Here is a 19175-nt window from a genome sequence, read left to right on the forward strand (position 1 = left end):
CACTCATCAATATGGCAGCAGGGATAACGAATAAAGAGGTAATGAAGTTAAATGGGATGCACACAACCAAACACATATTTATCTCTAGGTTAGATCAACATGCATTACCGTTTTACAGTTTGTTGAAAACAGAAGCACGTTTTGAGAGGATCATTTTATATGAAAACGTTCATATCTCTAAACAGCGTTACTGACACACCAGTTTTATGTCGATCAGTTATCATGGAAGTTTTGTTCATTTACTTGGTTGTCTCTACCGAAGTAGTTAGTGTGTTAATTATTCGAGAAATAGATTCTAATCAGAACCCGATGTATTTCATATCTAAGACGATGGCCAAACCTGAAACACGTTATCAAGAGATAGAAAAGGAAAATCTGGCATTAGTGACTACCTCCAAGAAGTTGTGATCTTACTTTATAGCGCATGCTCTCATTGTTTGCACTAGCCTACCCCTAAAACAAGTTCTTCTCAAACTAGATCTCGTAGGGAAGTTGACCAAGTAGTCTATCGAGGTATTGGAATTCGAATTCTCCTTGGAACCCAAGAAAGAAATAAAGGCTCAAGTGTTCGTAAAATTTATTACAGAAATGACACCAGTTACATCAAAGCTTCTTAAGACAAAGGTCGTGTTCACTCATGGGTCTCCTAATAGTAGAGGGAGTGGGGCTAGTCTCATACCAGAAATGAATTCGTCCTGGTAATTGAGGTATCCATGTTTCTTCTGCACCTTCTATCTACCTACCTTCGTCATATGTAGTTAAGTTCTTTCTTGTTGGGATGAGGTTTGTACATTTTAATATATTTTATATGATCATGACATTATGTCCAATTTAATCAATCAAACATATTTGATCTTTTTGTTTTTTCTTAATCTCTATTATACATGTATGATGCTTATGATCTGTATAGACATAATTGTTCATAACATGATATTTCGATTTAGTTTATACCATTGTTCATAACATGATATTTCGATTTAGTATATACCAAAAAGGTATTGTTAGATTTATATCTAGATAATCATCTATCATGAAATAGATTCTAGACATAAATCTAGACATGTTATTTTTATATATTATTGAAACGTAATATTATTATATTGTTTATTAGACTGAGAAATCGTCGAATAAATAATATGATTGATATTGCGATGTTATTTCAAATACATATATATGATATTATTGTTAAGCAATTAGTGATAATATGGATTGATGATTGGAATGAACATAATTGATGATATGCATTTAATCATAATAATTGCAACCTACCCCAAACACTTCCTATTTTCTATCATAGAGTTTACTATTTTACTTTCTTTTCTTTTATGAAACAAAAAAAAAAAATTCAAATTGAATCCTTTTTTGGAATAGAATAATTATTATTGCAAATACATTATATTTCGTATCGTAGAGAAGAAATCAGCCAAACAAAATGGTGGAGATTTGATAAAAGAGATAAATAAATAAATAAATAAATAAATATATATATATATATATATATATATATATATATATATATATATATATATATATATATATATATATATATATATATATATATATTTAATCCTTTATTGTAGAAATACTTCTTCCTACCTCTATCCCAAATTATAAGTCACTTTATCAAAAAAAATTGACTCAAATTATAACTCACTTTGCAATCTCAATAGATCACTAATGACTTTTTGTCTAATATATCATCTTCTATTTTTTTTTCTTCTTTCAATTCTTTTAATTTCGCTTTCTTTCAATTCTTTTAATTTCGTTTTTTAATGTAATTATTGAAGGGCATTTTTGTAAAGTCACACATCCTTTCACTTTTCCATAAAATAATCATTGTATTTCTTAATTCCCATGAATACAAACCTTACCCAAGAGCATTTGGATGAGATAACAGGAGTCCCTTCTAATTTAATCAGAGATCCTGAGTTCGAATCTAACTCTGAGCACGCATTAGTGTTGGATCTCCTAGAAAAAATTTGTTGCCTATTAAAATCCTACCAGACTCAAGTGATTAATCTCTATAATTAAGTGCAAAAGATACCCGATTTATACCAACAAAATAAATACAAATTTGTTCAATGTATGGAGAAATAAACAGCAAAAATAAAATAAAGTGTTCACATTCCTGGAAAAATAAATTTCAGATTATAAGTCACTTTGCAATCCCAATCGATCATTAACAACTTTTTGCCTAATATATCATCTTCTATTTATTTCTTTTTCTTCTTTCAATTCTTTTAATTTCACTTTCTAGTGTAATTATTAAAGGGTATTTTTGTAAAGTCACACATCTTTTCACTTTTTCATAAAGTAGTCATTGTATTTTTTAATTCCGGTGAATACAAACTCTATCTAAGAGCACTTGGATGAGATAACAAGAGTCTCTTCTAACTTAACCAGAGATCTTTAATTCGAATCTAACCCTGAGCACGCATTAGTGTTAGATCTCTTAAAAAAAATGCCGCCTATTATAATCCTACAAGACTCAAGAGATTAATCTCTATAATTACGTGTATTCGAAACTAGCCCTAAGCACGCAATAGTGTTAGATCTCCTAGAAAAAATTAACCCTAAGCACGCAATAGTGTTAGATCTCCTAGAAAAAATTAGCCGCCTATTATAATCCTACAAGACTCAAGTGATTAATCCCTATAATTAGGTAAAAAAGATATCCAATTTATACCAAAAAAAAAAAAACGACCCATGATTTAGAATGGCAGTTCATTGTACAATGTATACCTTGTTCTTTTTAATGGATAACCTATATATCTCACTTGAGATGGTAACTTGTATATCCAGCAAACAGCAAATGGAGAAATAAACAGCAAAAATAAAATAAAAGTGTTCACATTCCTGGAAAAATAAATTTCAGATTGAAACTAATAAATAAAATGAGATAAGAACATTCTTAGTTCATCAAAAGGAACAGAAAACAAACCCAATACAAAGACAAAAGTAGAGAAACTTCATTTGATTACAGAAAAATACTAAAGCAACAAGTTTTAATACAGAAGCCTAGCATAGCAAGGGATAAACTACAAAACATAATATATCATTGAATAATTGATGAATGTGCCATGGCAGCCCATCACTTTAGGTCTACATTGACAGCATCAGGAGCGGGGTCTGAATTGGCGTCGCCTGTTTCCATCTTAATTGTTTCATCTAATTCATCCTCCATCATATCATCCTCTCCGGCATTTATATCTTCCACATCATCGTCATCGTCTTCATTATTACTTCCGTCAGGAATTTTTCTTTTCTTGGGACCATGCTCGAGCCTATGAGTATCCAATTCTTTATCCATAGTTTCTTGTAAATTTTGGTCATTACTGTTTACTTTCCTTGCATTCCTCGCATTCTGCCATCTCTCCAAGTCCTTCTCAACATTGGCAAGATACTGGTCCCCAATTTGTTTTTGATACTCAGACAATTCCTCTCTTCTTGCATTCTTCCATTCAAGGAAATCCTGCAAATTGCAAAGATGGACATTACATAAAACAATGATATTCACTTGAAAAGTCAATAGTCCTGAATCTAAATAACATCAATATTTGAGGCATAACAAGTCTAATGAAACATAAGATGAAGACCAAAACAAATGAAATGTGTAAGTTGGGAAACCTCTTCTATGCGCTTCTCAGCTGATGCAGCATCTTCATCCAAGGGCATGTTAGGCATATAGTATATTGGAGGCTCTGCTTTAGTCCTGCAAAAATACATTCAATCAAATAACAGCTGAAAATTATCAAAGAAAAACTTAATGTTTATCTAAAATCCTGCAATTAGCAGGAACATCCAGTCATCAAATTGCATCAATATTACAATGCACGTGAACAGAAACTTATCTTCGTCTCAATAAAATGTGAATATGGACACTTTTGGACCAAAATTAAAAATAACCTGCAGAGCATTTCAAGGTATGATGTTAGATACAATAATAGATGTCCAGCTGTTGAACAAACTAGCTAAACATTTTATCATGAATAGACTCTTTATGAGACAAACCTTATAAAATTGCTTAGTCGTTTATGATGCTCACTCCACCGAAGAAAGAGTAACTCCAATTTCTTTTCTTCAGTCTTAGCAGCCACACGTGCCCTAAGTGTCTGATGAGAATTGGGAAACACAAGTAATATGTATTTAACAACATTTTATGGAATCAAAATGAAACTTTTAGAATAGAAAGAGCAAAGAACAGTTATCAATTGAGAGCCTACCAAATCCCTCCTCCGCTTTTCAGCAATCTGTTCACGCTCTTCTTTCCTAAGCCTTTCACTTTCTTCCCGTGCTCTTTGCTCAGCCTACAAAGGAGTTCCAAGGTATTTGAGATTATTATGAGGCTTTGGATATTAGCACAAGAAAGAGATAGAGAAGACAAAGTGACAAGAAAAACTACTTTAGTTCTGCATATAGAAGGGCCTGGCACTTGAGAGCACAGTAATAGATGGTACATATGATTTTGGCAGAATATTCACAAGTCTAATTTTAAAGTGGCACACCGCACCCAGATCTAATATTTATAGCGATAATTTTATCCTTGGCCATCAATCGGCAGTAAAGTTAACCTATAACCAATACATGATAATCCATGAAGCTTTTGGCGGGTAAGCATTCAATTGAATGTACATGCTTGCCGCTAACAAAACTTATAACATTTTTGTTTGGACTTTGTGCCCTGTAAAACATGTCCATTCAACTGAATTGCATTTGTATCCCAACCATCAGCCATCTGAAGAACGTATGCAATCTATAAAATTTCAACATTAACTTTGATAGCCAGTTGTACGGGTTGGGCCAATAAATCGTAATAGGAGGGAAGTATTGATCTATAAACTTAGTAAGGATAAGGAAAGAGCACACTAGGCCTGATACTCATGGGTGGCGAAAGAGCAATACTCCCTGACATATTAATCTCATGAATGTGCAAAGAAATAATGAAAACATGAAAAGAATGCCGTGTCTCAGAAAACCGAATTACAAACGGAAACATTTAGACATGATGTGGCTAGTTTTTTTCAAAAAAGATGAACATTTTTTGTGCACCCTGACTCCTGCTTAAGAAACTTTAACATATGTCCCAAAATTTAATTTGACATGTTGCCGATAAAAGTCTACCTATGAGAACATGTCAAATGAGTATTTCTAGAAGAGAAAAAACACAAATATTCCAAAAATGATGTATTCATCAGATTGTTTCACCGAGTTTTACAAGAGATTCCAAATAATATTAATGAATACAATGGGCAAGCATAAACTTACCAATATAGGCATATTTCATAATTCTAATCTCCTTCAACAAAGTGGGTCAAGTGAATTATTTTCATGTGTGCATAGGATGCTAATTTTGTTTAATGACACAGATGGCTATAGGCGCTGATTATGTTTAATGGAAAAGATGGCTATAGGCGCTGATTAAGTTTAATGACACAGATGGCAATAGGCGCTGATTAAGTTTAATGACACAGATGGCAATAGGCGCTGATTATGTTTAATGGAACAGATGGCAATAGGCTCTGATTATGTTTAATGGAACAGATGGCAATAGGCTCTGATTATGTTTAATGACACAGATGGCAATAGGCGCTGATTAAGTTTAATGACACGGATGGCAATAGGCGCTGATTAATGACACGGATGACAATAGGCGCTGATTAATGACACGGATGGCAATAGGCACTTATTAAGTTTAATGACACAGATGGCTATAGGCACTGATTAAGTCTAATGACACAGATGGCTATAAGTGCTGATTAAGTCTAATGACCAGATGGCAATAGGCATTGCATCCTCACAATCCACTCCATCAAAAATAAGAATCTTCGTATTAAATTTAAAACAGACATGAACGAACTTACTCTTTGCAACGAATTAGATCTTCGCATATATGCCTCAGTTCCTGAGAGCTGCTTGTCTTCTTTTCTGAATTTCTGGAACAGTTGAAAACAAAAGAAAAATATAAGTATATAGAAAGAACAATACTAACAAATAACAACGATGAAATCAGAGGGAGAGGGAGATAACATAAATGTACACATTAAAGAAAAATTCTAAATTTAGCATATAATATAGAGCAACAATCTAACATCCATACCTCCAGAGTTCCCAAAAGCTGACCCAGCATTCTTTTGTTCCTATTAACCAAGCTTGGGTCCTCATTCTTAGGCAACACCCTCGGAACAAGTTCTGAAGTAGGAATCTCAAAAGCCTTACACGAATAAAAAAGATTATCACATTAGATATAAAACTTCAAACCAATAATCATCATTCATCATCAAGAACATGTATTGCATTTACCACCTTTGAATTTCTTTGATAGCCATCTCTTCTAGGAAGTCCACTTTGTTGAGAATTAAAACGGTTCACATCATTCTGACCATAGGTAGCATTCCCATTTTCATTTTTGCCAGCTGAATCCTTTGTGTTCCCCGCATCAGCATCTTCAACCAACTCCCCTTCCTCAAGCTTCAGTCCCAAACACGATATTATACAATTTGATAAATAAAAATAAAAAACTCTAATATTATGTAAAAGATTATATAAAAAAGTGCTTTCTACTACATTCAATAATCCGATTTAAGCTGGCTTTTAAACTATCAGACAATACAATGCACACTACTGTATTTGAATTTTGAACAACCAGACACATATTCTGAACCCTAATATCAAAAAAATAAAGAGCTAAACTTGGAAATACCTTAACAATAGCAGATGAAAGTCGACGTTTAGCAGGAGGTTGATCTTCAGAATCATTATTATCTAAACCCTGAAAAACAAGTCAATTTTGTAATCATAACTGAATTGAAATCAAAAGTAATTGAATTGAACCCTAATTTAGACGAAACGAGAGATTCTCACAGGGCGAAGAAAGGAACGTTGACGAATAGCATTGTTGCGTAGAATAGGAGCTGGTAAAGCGCCTTTGCGAAGGCCACGAGGATCTCGAAGCCTCTCAGTTATCTGAATGCAAAATCAAAAATCATAAATCAAATTCAATATCTATAGAGAGAGATAGAGAGGAGAGAGAGATGAACCTCGCGCTGTTGGCGAAGAAGCTCGTCGATCTCGCGGCGTAGTTCTTGTTCGGTCTTTTCCGCCGCCGCCGTACTCCCCATTGGTGTCTGTCAGCAGAAGAAGGAAGGAAGGAACTTCAGAGTGTCTTTGCAAATTACAAAACCCTCGCAATGCATATCATACTATAAAATCTTTTTTCTTTTCTATTTTCTCCTTTCACTCTTTTTTTTTTTTATTGTTTTAATTAGGTTGGTTGAAATTGTATACTTATAATTCCAACCGAAAATTAAATATTACATATTAATACTTTGGTGGACACTTACATATATTTAAGATTTACTCGACTGTTCTTTATACCGTTACTACGAATTCGAGTAGGATTTTCTCTTTGAAACCTTCATATGTTCGTCACATCACCAAAATATTTGCTCGGTTATTGAGCTCAAAGTTGTTGTAAACGACGTTCTCTCTGTCGTCAAATGAAGGTGATTGATACTCGAGGTTCACAACCTTCCGTTTGTCACCGTAAGGTAGGCGGTATTGGATTTCATCAATGATATTTTCGAGCGAGGTGTATTCTTGCACTTTGATCGTCCGCCCGGGTGTTCTTTCGTCGAAGTAGGAGACACTTGCGTGATGCCAACGGATGTTGTACTCATATTGAGACATTTTTGTCATAGAACGTTCCGTAGGTATATCCACGAAAGCGTTTCATCTTGTTGTACCATTATTTGATCTTCCTATTACCGCACCAAAACTAAGGTTAATTGCATTCCTAAGAATTCAAGTGAGCATGTTTTCTCGATCATCAAACTCTTGCTTCGTATTAAAGTCATTGTGACATCTACCGCCTTTACGATTACCCCTTCAACACTCGGAGAAACATCGACTAAAGGAATTAAGTCTCTAGAGATTTTATCGGGGTGCACCATACCTATTTGCAAACAATTACCAAAATACCACAGAATCACATCACTGCTGGAAAAAAACAACACAGACACGTTCTGTAGATGCATCCACGGAAGGTGTTCATCTTCAACATGTTCCGTAAATATACCTACGGAAGCAACGTAACTTTCTTTGACAAAAAATTGATGCATAATGTGAGCAATACAATGGATAAAGATTAATATTTACCTGAAATTCAGTCTTCTCTTGCTCCCTTTGATTTGTTACACCAAAAAGTTTGAGTTTTGGAGTGAAAAATGATATTGGAGAAGTATGGATTTTAGGATGTGGAGAGTGAGTGTTGATGAAGAAACGTAGCAATGGGGGATTCATCATGTTGGTTCAAACTATATCAAATACTTTCGTAGATGCATCTACGGGACATTCTGGCGCTAAGTCATTCCGTAGATGCACCTACGGGAAAACCCCTGAACTGAATAAAACTGTAATTTTTCCCATTTTTTGCTAGTTTAAAATACTTCAGTATATTCACCTATGGAAAGAAACAATTTTTTTGAAAAATAAAGTGTTTCCGAATTTATATCTACGAAAGCAAGGGACATAATTGAAATTTCGCCTGATGACTAAGAGATTTAAGGGGTGGATTAAGATTTTCTCTCTTTTTATATGTAGACGAAAAGGTAATAACTATTATAAATTTATATATAAGTGTGAGTATTAAGGTTTGAATTACATTGTAACCTACAATTTAGTGATGCTAGACGACTACCCGCGCGATGCACGGATTAATTTTATTAAATTGTTATGATAAATATAAAATATATTTATATTGATATTTTATATTGAGTTAATTTTTATATAAAAATTAACAATAATTTAATAATTTACAATTTTCCATATGTTTTATACAATCAATTTAAAAAGTGAGTAAAAGTCTTTAATATAATATATTATAAACATATTTAATAATATGAATTTATTATAGTAATATAACTTTTTATTCATTAAATTGATTTACACCATATCAACATTTTCATGAGTCGTTGTCATTTTTTCAATTAGATTTAAATTAGTAATAAATTCAATCACATATTATCAACAAAATATATAATATTATTTAATTATAAATTCAATCTAGATTAATGGGAAAAATATCTATATTTTATTTCTACTTCTATGAGTATATATTTTTATATATTTATTAAAAAGTGGAAAATTATTTTTTTGAGTTCTGAATTTGTCAATGTTGTAATGTAAAAAAAATTGTCTAACATAAACAATAATAATATTAAAATTTTAAATTTATATTATATTTTTATTTAAATTTCTATGAGTATATATTTTTATATATTTATTAAAAAATGGAAAATTATTTTATTGAGTTGTGAATTTTTCATTGTCTTATTTTATTTAAAATTGAAGGATTTTTAATAAATCATAATCATTTGTTATTAAATAAATATCAATAACTATTATTAATGAAATGATATGAAATTTCTAAGAGTGGTATAATAATATTGTTAGAAAAATGGTATTATAATATTGTTAGAAAAAAAGAGTGGTATATAAAAATTAAAAAAAAATTGAAAATTCTAAGATAATGTCACATCAGCATTAGGGTTACGATTGTGTCCAAGACAACCTTGGATTTATATTAACTAAAAGTAGATTGGCTTCTATCAAATGAGTTAGGATTTAGAGACGTATATTTAATTATATTAAAATTGAAAATATATTTTAATGATTTTTTAATTTATACTCTAATGTTTTATTAATAAGGAATGGATTAAATTAATGAACCGAAAATATATTTGAAAATTGAATAGATTATATAAATTGGTCAATCATAATCAAAATAATTCGTTAGTGACTTGTAAATTTGTTTACAAGTTTGGTATATTTAGACATTAATCAAGTTACACTTTCATAATTCAAATCTAAATGATGGTTAGTCCTTTATTATTTTAGTTGCTCATTGTATTTTATATGTTTCATAGGAATTTCTAAAATTACTCATTTCATCCATCTAGGTCAAACAATCTAGACATACACTTATTATAACACTCATAGAATCTACATTTTTCAATCAAATAGTAGGTCTGAAACACATACATGTCATTCAAATAGTGTTATCCAAACGCACCCTTATTCTAACATTGTGTTATTTGTTTATTTGCAATGACATTCTTAGTATACATATATATATATATATATATATATATATATATATATATATATATATATATATATATATATATATATATATATATATATATATATATATATATATATATATATATATATATATATATATCATCTGAATGGTAATATCTAATCACCAAGTTACATAGTTTTTGGATGTTAACTTCATGTTTATTATTGCATGAAAGTTTCTTAAACACTCTAAATAAAGATCATATAACACATTTCCTTCTTTCCTCTAAAAAATTCTTCCATTCTTATTCAATAAGAAGTTTTAATTCCACAACTCATCTATATTTTGACATCATAAACATCATAGTCGTCTTAAATTATAGATAATGTGCATCTCTATCTCTTATCATTGAATAACAATCTTATTTTTTATCCACTATGGAAGTCATACGGATAATATTATTTGAAACCTTATAAAATATCAAGATGCTGGAGACATTCTAGTCTTTTTTTGTGGTGATGTGGAAGAAGTCATAAGAATGACATATTTTCCTTAAATTTTGCATGCAAGGTTTCTTCGGATAACACTCTCGTCCAACCCTTTGTTGACTCAAATATAACTTTGTTTCTCATTTGTGCTTTTAACTCACTGTGTATCCACATGGTACACATCATTTCTTTTCGAGTACATGAAAGCATTTCGTTATCCCTCTTGTAGTATCAACTCAACAAAAAGAAAATTAAAAAATTTATCAAACAAAACCCTTCATCAAGCAACGTGAAAATTTTTAGTTTTGTGGATCTCACTTCCTTATCTTTCTACCATAATAAAATATAATGAAACTAAAATAAATCCGTAAATTACAAAATAAGTCTAATAATATAAACAAAATATCTCAAAATAAAGGAAATTTTAAAATAAATTAGATAGTAAAATCTAATAAAATAAATATTAACATTTTAATTTCACTCGAGGTCAATCCGCCTCCGCCCTACCTCCACGCAATTTTTTCAACTTACTAATGAACAAGACGATTCATTAAATAGAATTAAGTTGGCAAAATACCCTTTTTGGTCCCTTAATTATACCCCAAGGTCCATTCTGGTCCCTTATCTCTAAAAAGTGTCAAAGTGATCCTTTAATTGTCCAAAAAGGACCACGTTTGTCCTTTCTGTCCAAATGGCACAAACGGACGTTAGGTCTGTATACGTGGCAGGTGACGTGGAATGATATAAACGTTCTCTTCTTCATCGTTCTTCAACGTTCTCTTCTTCATCGTTCCCAGAATTTCTTCCCCAAATTCTAGGGTTCATCGTTTGCCTCCTTTCTTCCCCAAATTCTAGGGTTCACCAGTTTCCAATGAAGCAGACATCATCATCAATCGCAGGGCCATGTTCTTACGAATCTAACACAAAGAATGATGGTTTTGCTGCAAACTTGAGATGGAGACCCGTATGTGGGTGTGGAGAGATAGCTTTGCTTCGTAGGGCTTCAACAAGCACGAATTTCGGGAAGCAATTCTGGGGCTGTCGTAATTACAAGGTAAAAACGAACTTCACTTGTTTGTTCATGTCATTTATTGCCTTAGCAGGGTTCGAATGATTGGTATTTTGAATTTCACAGGGTTCAACCCAAACAGGGTGTGGCTATTTTCAATGGTTCTTTGATGATGTGATGGATGAGAAAGACCAGTATATGAAGATGCAGAATAGTAGGATGGAGAAGATTCAAATTGAACTTGATGCAGCAAAAATGGAGTTGGTAACTCTTAAGGCAACAAATGACAGACTAAAACAAAAGACAAGAGAGTTGAAGAAGATGATGAATTCTGAGAAAAATTGGAAAAGGATTTTCTGTGTTATTTTAGTGTTGGTCATTTGGAAAAGTCTGTATTAGTATGTTGTAAGGTTATGAATTAGTATGTACTGAATTTGATATTTATTCATGTATCGAATTTTAGTGTTGGTCATTTGTAATGTTATGGTTTAGTGTTGTAATGTTTTAAAGTGATCAATGGCAAAAATTATGTTATGGTTTAGTGTTGTAATGTTATGATTTGTTACACACTGCTAAGTATGTATTGACTTTTGCTAAAGGACACAAACCACTAATATTCATAAGACAGAAAAAGGCAAAAATTATAGGCCAAAATATTGCATTAACTTTAACATTAACCTTGCCATCAGAAATCACATGTTCAAAAGCACAAAATTACTTGGCCAAAATACTGCATACCAGGTTCTAAAAACACAAAATATTCAGACACATTACAAAATATTCAAACTGATGTCTAAAAATCCAAAACACTACATAAAATAAAGAGACTATGGTTTCCATTTTGGTGTGGCCCTTTTAGTAGGTGTTGTCCTCCTTGTTGTTGGACCTATAGCTATTTTTGCAGCAGTCAGCCTTGTGGTTGGACCAGGTGGGATAAAAGGGGCATTTGGCCTTCTAACTGCCAACTTCTTTGCTTTAGGAGTAGTCTTCTTGGCTGATTTTGGAGTAGTCTTCTGAGCTTGGGATGATTGTGATGGAGCTGCTTGAGATGATTGTGAAGGAGCTGATTGAGATGACTGTGATGGAGCTGAAGGAGCTGTTTGGGATACTTGTACAGAAGTAGTCTGAGATGGAGCTGCTTGTGATTGAGCTGCTTGTGCAGTAGTTGATGGTACCTTGCAAGTAAGTTTGTTGTGTCCTTGTTTCTTGCATCTGCTGCACTTCACAATGAAGCCAGTTCTTCTCATCTTTCTATCTGTGCCATCCAGTTCACCTTGTTCCAAATTCCTCCTTTTTTTGGGTCTTCCTGGCATTTTCCTAAATTTGGGTGGCAGAACATCAGGGTACTCTGTCCTCTCCCATAGGTTTGAGCCATTGACTGGAAAAATAACTGGCTGGTACACTTGCATATATCTTGATTTCCTGTAATACTCAGGGACATAATCATCAATCTTTTGGTTCCTGCTTTTGATTGCTGATAGTGAATGAACACAGGGGAGGCCTGTCAACTCCCACCTTCTACATGAACAAGTCCTATCTTTCAGATTGACTGTAAATTTTTCAGCATTGTTTTCCAAATTCCTCACTTCAAATATAAACTCATCAGACATCCTAAAAATCGGAATTTATATCAGAATAAAGTCAGCATTTATTTCAGTATTACTTCAGAAATTATTTCAATATAAACTCAACAAACAAGATTGAAATCAGACTTTAACAAATCAGACTTTAACAAATCAGAATTTAACAAATCAGGATTCAAATCAGAATGAAATCAGAATTTACCTTACAAGCCACATATTTGTGTATGAACTTGTTTTTTCAATCTTCTTTTTAATGTTTGGTAACACATCAACATCTTCTAATTTTTGAAACCTCATCCTGTTTGTTGCCCACCTTTCCATCATGTATACCCTAATCTCTTCCACCATGGTGATCAATGGTTTTGCCCTTGACTCCAATATGACACTATTAAAGGCTTCTGACATATTGTTCAGTACAGCATCACACTTGTTATGAGTTTTGAAGTATGATCTACTCCAAAATCTTGGAGGAGTGCTCATCATGTGCTTGTATGCTTCTACATTGACCTCTTTCATTACTTTCATCTCTCTCTCCCAAGCTTGGTAGTAAGTTGACTTGGCTGCTTTCCATATAATCTCCTTTAGTTTTTTTCCAGCAAACCTCTTCCTAAAATTGTTGTATAGATGCCTAACACAAAATCTCTGTTCAACTCTTGGAAGAAGTTCCTCCATTGCAGGCAATAAACCCTAAGTCATAAAAAATGAAAGTGTCATACATTTTTGTTGATCAGAAATGAAAATGTAAAATGTAAAATGAAAATGTCATACCTTTTGTTGATCAGAAATGAAAGTGTATGTGAGGCACTCTTCCCTCCCACCAAGATCATCAATAAGAAGCTCCAAGAACCATGTCCAGCTATCCTTGTTTTCACTTTCAACAACTGCAAATGCTATTGGTAGCATTTGATCATTGGGATCTCTGCCAATAGCTGCAAGTATTTGACCTCCACATAAGCCTTTCAAAAAACATCCATCAAGTCCTATGAAATGTCTGCTCCACTTGAAGCTCTCCTTACAAGCTGCCAAGCATATGTACAACCTCTTGAAATGTAAATTCTCAACAGTTGAACCTTCTTGTGCAGGCTGGACACAAACCTTAACAGTTGAACCTGGGTTAGATCTTAGTAACTCATGTGCATAGTCATACACCCTTGTATAATCCCCTAGAAATGACCCATCAACCATGTCTCTGGCTGCAAACCTAGCCCTTATAGCCTTGGTTTTGTTGACCCCAACATTCCACTTCTTCTGAACCTTTTCCTTAATGTCCTTCAGCTTCAGTCTAGGGTTTGTTTTAAGTGAATTCTGTAACCTCTTGCTCAACCATTTTGTCTTCAGTAACTTTACATGATACTCTCTACTACAGCTATGGGTGTCAACTACTTTCCTTAGTTGCCATGAATCCTCATTAGGCAACTTAGCACAGTAAGATTCCCATTCACATCCATCCTTACACCTGACCCTAACCCTTATCTTGTCATTCTTAGTGAACCTTAAATCTCTGCCAGAATGGACTGCATAAGTAACAATTGCCTCCTTGAAATCTTCCTTTGTAGTAAAATATGTTCCCACTTCCCATCTGTAATTGGACATATCCTTTAAAAGCTTAAAAATTGGATACTTCTTTCTCCTAGCCCTACTGCTATCATCACTATCACAATCACTTCCAAGATCCTCACTATCATTATCACTCCCTTTACTATCTTCTTTGTTTTCATCAGACATTTGTTTTCCTTTTTTACTTTTCATTTGTTCATTATCTTCTATATCACAGTCCATTCCATCCTCCTCTTCCAGTTCAGTACTATACTCATCAGAATCATCATCAAATACTATCTCCATTGCACTATCATACTCGAAGTTGCTATCATCAGAACTATCATCAGTCAGTCTTAAATCATCATCAACCTCACCACCCACAAGTCCATTATCAGCTCCAACTGCACTTACATCATCTTGTGCTACATCTCTGGACCTCTCATCATCTTGTGTTACATCATTAGTCCTCACATCATCATGTGCTACATCATTGGCCCTCTCACCATCTTGTGTTACATCATTAGTCCTCACATCATCCTGTGCTACATCATTGGCCCTCTCACCATCTTGTGTTACATCAGTACTCCTCACATCATCCTGTGCTACATCATTGGCCCTGTCATCAAATTCCTTCAATATTTCCTCAATCTCTACTGCTACCTCATCTACTATCTCATTAGGTGGCATTTCATTAAGTGGAATATCATCTAACACAACTTCAGCTTCATCAGCAAAAACAGCCTGGGACAATGCGTGCTTAATAAAGACCTCAACACTAAGATGAACCCTATATAAATCAGCAATCTCTAATGCCCCTCTGTCATCTACCAATATATTCATCCCACCAGTTGGATCCTTATAATATATGTTTTCTATGGCTCGATAACCTAGTTCCTTGATACTACCTAACAGCTCAAAAAAACTCCACTTATCAGCATCTACCCTCAGTTTAGCAATCTGACCTCCTACGTAAACGCTCAAGTCCTCACTCGCAAATTCACCACTATGGTGGATTGTAATGATTAGATACTCATCCATTTCAAACGAAACCCTAAATAGAAGCGCACGATATAAACTTCAGAAACATGGAATTAAAACCATAATAGAGTACCAGCCACAGAGATGCAGAAACTTACCTCTGATGTCGTCTTCGTCTTTGCTTTCACCTTGAATGTCGTCTTCGTTCTCGTTCGCATCAACTAGATATTGGAGTTTCGTCAATGGCAGCTGCGCTAGGGTTTCCTTCAAGAACCAACGAAGAGACAATGAGGTTTCTATTTCATTTTCCTTTCTATTTTATGTCAATTGTTGATTTACACATCTGGCAATTAAAATAAACCACCTGGCAATAAAGATAAAAACGTAAATGCCACATGTATGCCACCCATGCCTTTCCTTTGACTTTGACTAACGGAGCTGACAGAAAGGACAAACGTGGTCCTTTTTGGACAATTAAAGGATCACTTTGACACTTTTTAGAGATAAGGGACCAGAATGGACCTTGGAGTATACTTAAGGGACCAAAAAGGGTATTTTGCCAATTAAGTTTAAAACTTCAGCTTTTCCACCCACTCTTACCCCTTATAAAGTGTCCTTAGGTGTTGGCAAAATAAATTGAATTTCCTTAATAAAGTTAAAATAACAATTAGTTATTTTGTAACACACAAGCTCACTTGAGCTTTCTCTTTACAAATGTTTTTATTTTTTTTTATGAGTATGTCATTGCAATTAATAACAACTATTTATACGAATGAGTACTTGTATATTTTTAGCTTCGATAAACAAAGTTCTTCCAATAGTCAAAGCTTCCCTTGAAACTAATTTATTATTTAATTCACATCTCTAAAACATCTGTAAGGATATGGTTTCCCTTATTAACCAAATTCAAATATGCCAAGTTTATTTCATCTCTAACATCCTCCCTTAAACTTGGTTTTAACATTCTCATCATATTCTTCATCTTCAAGAATAAATTGGTTTTGAGTGGCTTTGTAAAAATATCGGCAATTCGATCTTCTGAAGTGCAATACTCCACCATAATTTCTTTATCTCTTATTAAGTCTCGAATGTAGTGATGTTTAATGTCAATATGTTTGCTACACCCATGAAACACTGAATTCTTTGTTAGAGCAATCGTTAATTTGTTGTCGCAAAATATCTTCATCAGACCCTCTTATTGATAGTGAAATTCACTTAATATTCTCCACTACCAAATTGCATGAGTAGCACAATTTGTTACTGCTATGTACTTTGCCTATGATGTTGACAAAGAAACTACTTGTTGTTTCTTATAGTACCAAGAAAACATGCATGTAACGAGATAGAAAACATAACCCGAAGTTCTTTTTCAAGTTTCGGTTTAACCTGCCCAATCAGTGTTTGTGTATCCAATCAACCCTGGCTTGGTAGAACTTGAATAAAAAATGCCTTCATCAATTGTTCCTTTGACATAACTCAAAATTCTCTTTGCATCTTGCCAATGTGATTGTCTTGATGAGTCCGCGAATCTACTTATAAGTCTAACTCCATAAACTATATCATGTCTTGTTACTGTCAAGTACCTAAGGCTTCCCACTAGCTTTTTGAAATTTGTTGAATTGACAAAATCATCGCAACTTTCTTTTTCTAATTTCAATCTTTCTTCCACTAGAGTCAGCATTGATTTACATGACTCCATCTTAAATTTTTTCAGAATATCTGTTGCATATTTCTTCTGTAAAATAAAAATTCTCTCATCTATCTGATTCACTTAAATACCAAGAAAATAAGACATTTGGCTCATATTTGTCATTTCAAATTGAATGGACATGTTCTCATTGAAATCTTCTAACAATTTAGTATTGTTACCAGTGAAGATAAGATCATCCACGTACAAGCAAATAATAACAACATTACCATCCTTGTTTGCTTTTATGTAGAAAGCACGCTCATATGGACTTCTGGGGATTCCATTATTGATTAAATATGTATCAATACATGTGTACCAAACTTTAGGTGTCTGCTTCAATCCATAAAGTGCTTTCTTCAACTTATACACCTTATCTTCATCTCTTTGTAAATAACCTGGTGGTTGTTCTACGTAAACTTCTTCCTCAAGCCCACCATTCAAGAAAGCAGACTTGACATCCATCAGAAATATATTCCATTGATTATGGGTAGCAAGGGAAAGGATCATGCATATTGTGTCCATTCTAGCAACTAGAACAAAAACTTCAAAATAATCAATGTCAGGTTTTGTTTGTACCCTTTTGCTATTAGATGTGCTTTGAAGCGATCTATCTCTCCATTTGCATGGTACTTTGTTTTGTACACCAACTTGACTCCAATTGGCTTATTTCCTTCTGGAAGTGTAGTTAACTCCCATGTATTATTTTTCTCAATCGCGTGAATTTCTTCCTCCATTTCTTTCATCTAACAATCTTTATTGGCTGCTTCCTCATATGTCATAGGATCACAATCAGAAAATAAGGCGTAATAAGTAATTTCTTCCTCTGTATCATCTGGATTATCATTTTGACCAACTTCATAATCTTTCAAGTGAGGAGGTGGATGACGCTCCTTTTATGGATGTTTATGAGGTGGTGAGTTTTATGTTGGTTCAGTGGATAGTTCATCAACTTTATCATCTACTTCTTAATTTATAGTAACTAGTACATGCAAGAACCCTTTTTTTCTTTTTAGACCAATCCCAAGATCCATCTTCATCAAAGGTAACATCCATATATGTTGATGACTACCTTATGAGTTTATGGATTGTACAATTAATAAGCTTTTATTTCTTCATTATATCCTATGAGGATGCATTTTTCTGCCTTGTGGTCATGCGTCTTCCTCAGCTGATCTATAACATGTGCATAAGCAATACAACCAAAAACTTTTGAGTTACTCAAATTTGGCTTTTGCCCAATCCAGGTTTGTTTTGGAGTTTTATCACATATACTTTTCACTTGACACCTATTTAAAAAGTATACTGCACAAATCACTACTTAGGCCAAAAAACTCTTGGGTAAATTCTTGCAATGCAACATGCTTCTCACATTACCCATGATTGTGCTATTCTTCCTTTCTGCCACTCCATTTGATTGAGTAGTGTATCTTGCAAACATTTGATGCTTAGCTCCCTTCTTTCTCAAGAAATCATCACAGGCAATTTTCTTTGTTCCCTTGTCAGTTCTGAAGGTTTTTAGAGTATAACCACTTCGCCTTTCAACATACGCCATAAAAAAATTTAGTACGTCACAAACATCCGATTTATTTTACAAAACATAAACTCGTGTCTTCCTACTAAAGTCATCCATGAAAGTAATAAAATATTTATTACCTCCATTGGATGGTACTTCCACATAGAATAAATTAAAGTGCACAAACTCAAGTGGTTTTGTAGCTCTCCATGCATTCCCTTTAGGAAAAAATATCTTGATGCTTCTTTCCAACTGCAAAAGGTTCACATAGTTGATCAGGAACTTGGATAACAA

The 19175-nt window shown here is 33.4% G+C and overlaps 2 protein-coding genes across 2 annotated transcripts; both read right to left on the bottom strand.

The window, feature by feature from the left end:
- Positions 1-2853: 2853 nt before the first annotated feature.
- Positions 2854-7196, bottom strand: LOC131634295 (uncharacterized). The gene is made up of 10 exons (XM_058904948.1): positions 7038-7196; positions 6862-6963; positions 6701-6769; positions 6304-6468; positions 6098-6211; positions 5862-5933; positions 4224-4307; positions 4012-4112; positions 3628-3712; positions 2854-3472 (listed from the first exon to the last, which is right to left on the bottom strand). The coding sequence occupies exons 1-10, from the start codon at positions 7116-7118 to the stop codon at positions 3092-3094; spliced, it is 1254 nt and encodes a 417-aa protein (XP_058760931.1). The 5' UTR covers positions 7119-7196; the 3' UTR covers positions 2854-3091.
- A 5209-nt stretch (positions 7197-12405) lies between these two features.
- LOC131634319 (uncharacterized) lies at positions 12406-16223 on the bottom strand. The gene is made up of 4 exons (XM_058904976.1): positions 15837-16223; positions 13930-15751; positions 13364-13848; positions 12406-13189 (listed from the first exon to the last, which is right to left on the bottom strand). Exons 2-4 carry the CDS (start codon positions 15736-15738, stop codon positions 12406-12408), a joined length of 3078 nt encoding a protein of 1025 aa, XP_058760959.1. The 5' UTR covers positions 15739-15751; positions 15837-16223.
- Positions 16224-19175: the final 2952 nt, after the last annotated feature.

This window comes from Vicia villosa, unplaced genomic scaffold, assembly GCF_029867415.1.
Source record: "Vicia villosa cultivar HV-30 ecotype Madison, WI unplaced genomic scaffold, Vvil1.0 ctg.001280F_1_1, whole genome shotgun sequence".
NCBI classification, from domain to species: domain Eukaryota; kingdom Viridiplantae; phylum Streptophyta; class Magnoliopsida; order Fabales; family Fabaceae; genus Vicia; species Vicia villosa.

What these genes read in the sequence shown, in the direction of transcription:
- LOC131634295 (XM_058904948.1), bottom strand. Translation starts at nt 7,118, where the DNA reads ATGGGGAGTACGGCGGCGGCGGAAAAGACCGAACAAGAACTACGCCGC. An exon ending in AACGTTCCTTTCTTCGCCCT is followed by an intron (nt 6,770 to 6,861) that starts GTGAGAATCTCT and finishes CTTGTTTTTCAG; the next exon opens with GGTTTAGATAATAATGATTC. An exon ending in CTGAGAAGCGCATAGAAGAG is followed by an intron (nt 3,473 to 3,627) that starts GTTTCCCAACTT and finishes TGCAATTTGCAG; the next exon opens with GATTTCCTTGAATGGAAGAA.
- LOC131634319 (XM_058904976.1), bottom strand. Translation starts at nt 15,738, where the DNA reads ATGGATGAGTATCTAATCATTACAATCCACCATAGTGGTGAATTTGCG. An exon ending in TCATTTCTGATCAACAAAAG is followed by an intron (nt 13,849 to 13,929) that starts GTATGACATTTT and finishes TTTATGACTTAG; the next exon opens with GGTTTATTGCCTGCAATGGA. An exon ending in ACAAATATGTGGCTTGTAAG is followed by an intron (nt 13,190 to 13,363) that starts GTAAATTCTGAT and finishes TCCGATTTTTAG; the next exon opens with GATGTCTGATGAGTTTATAT.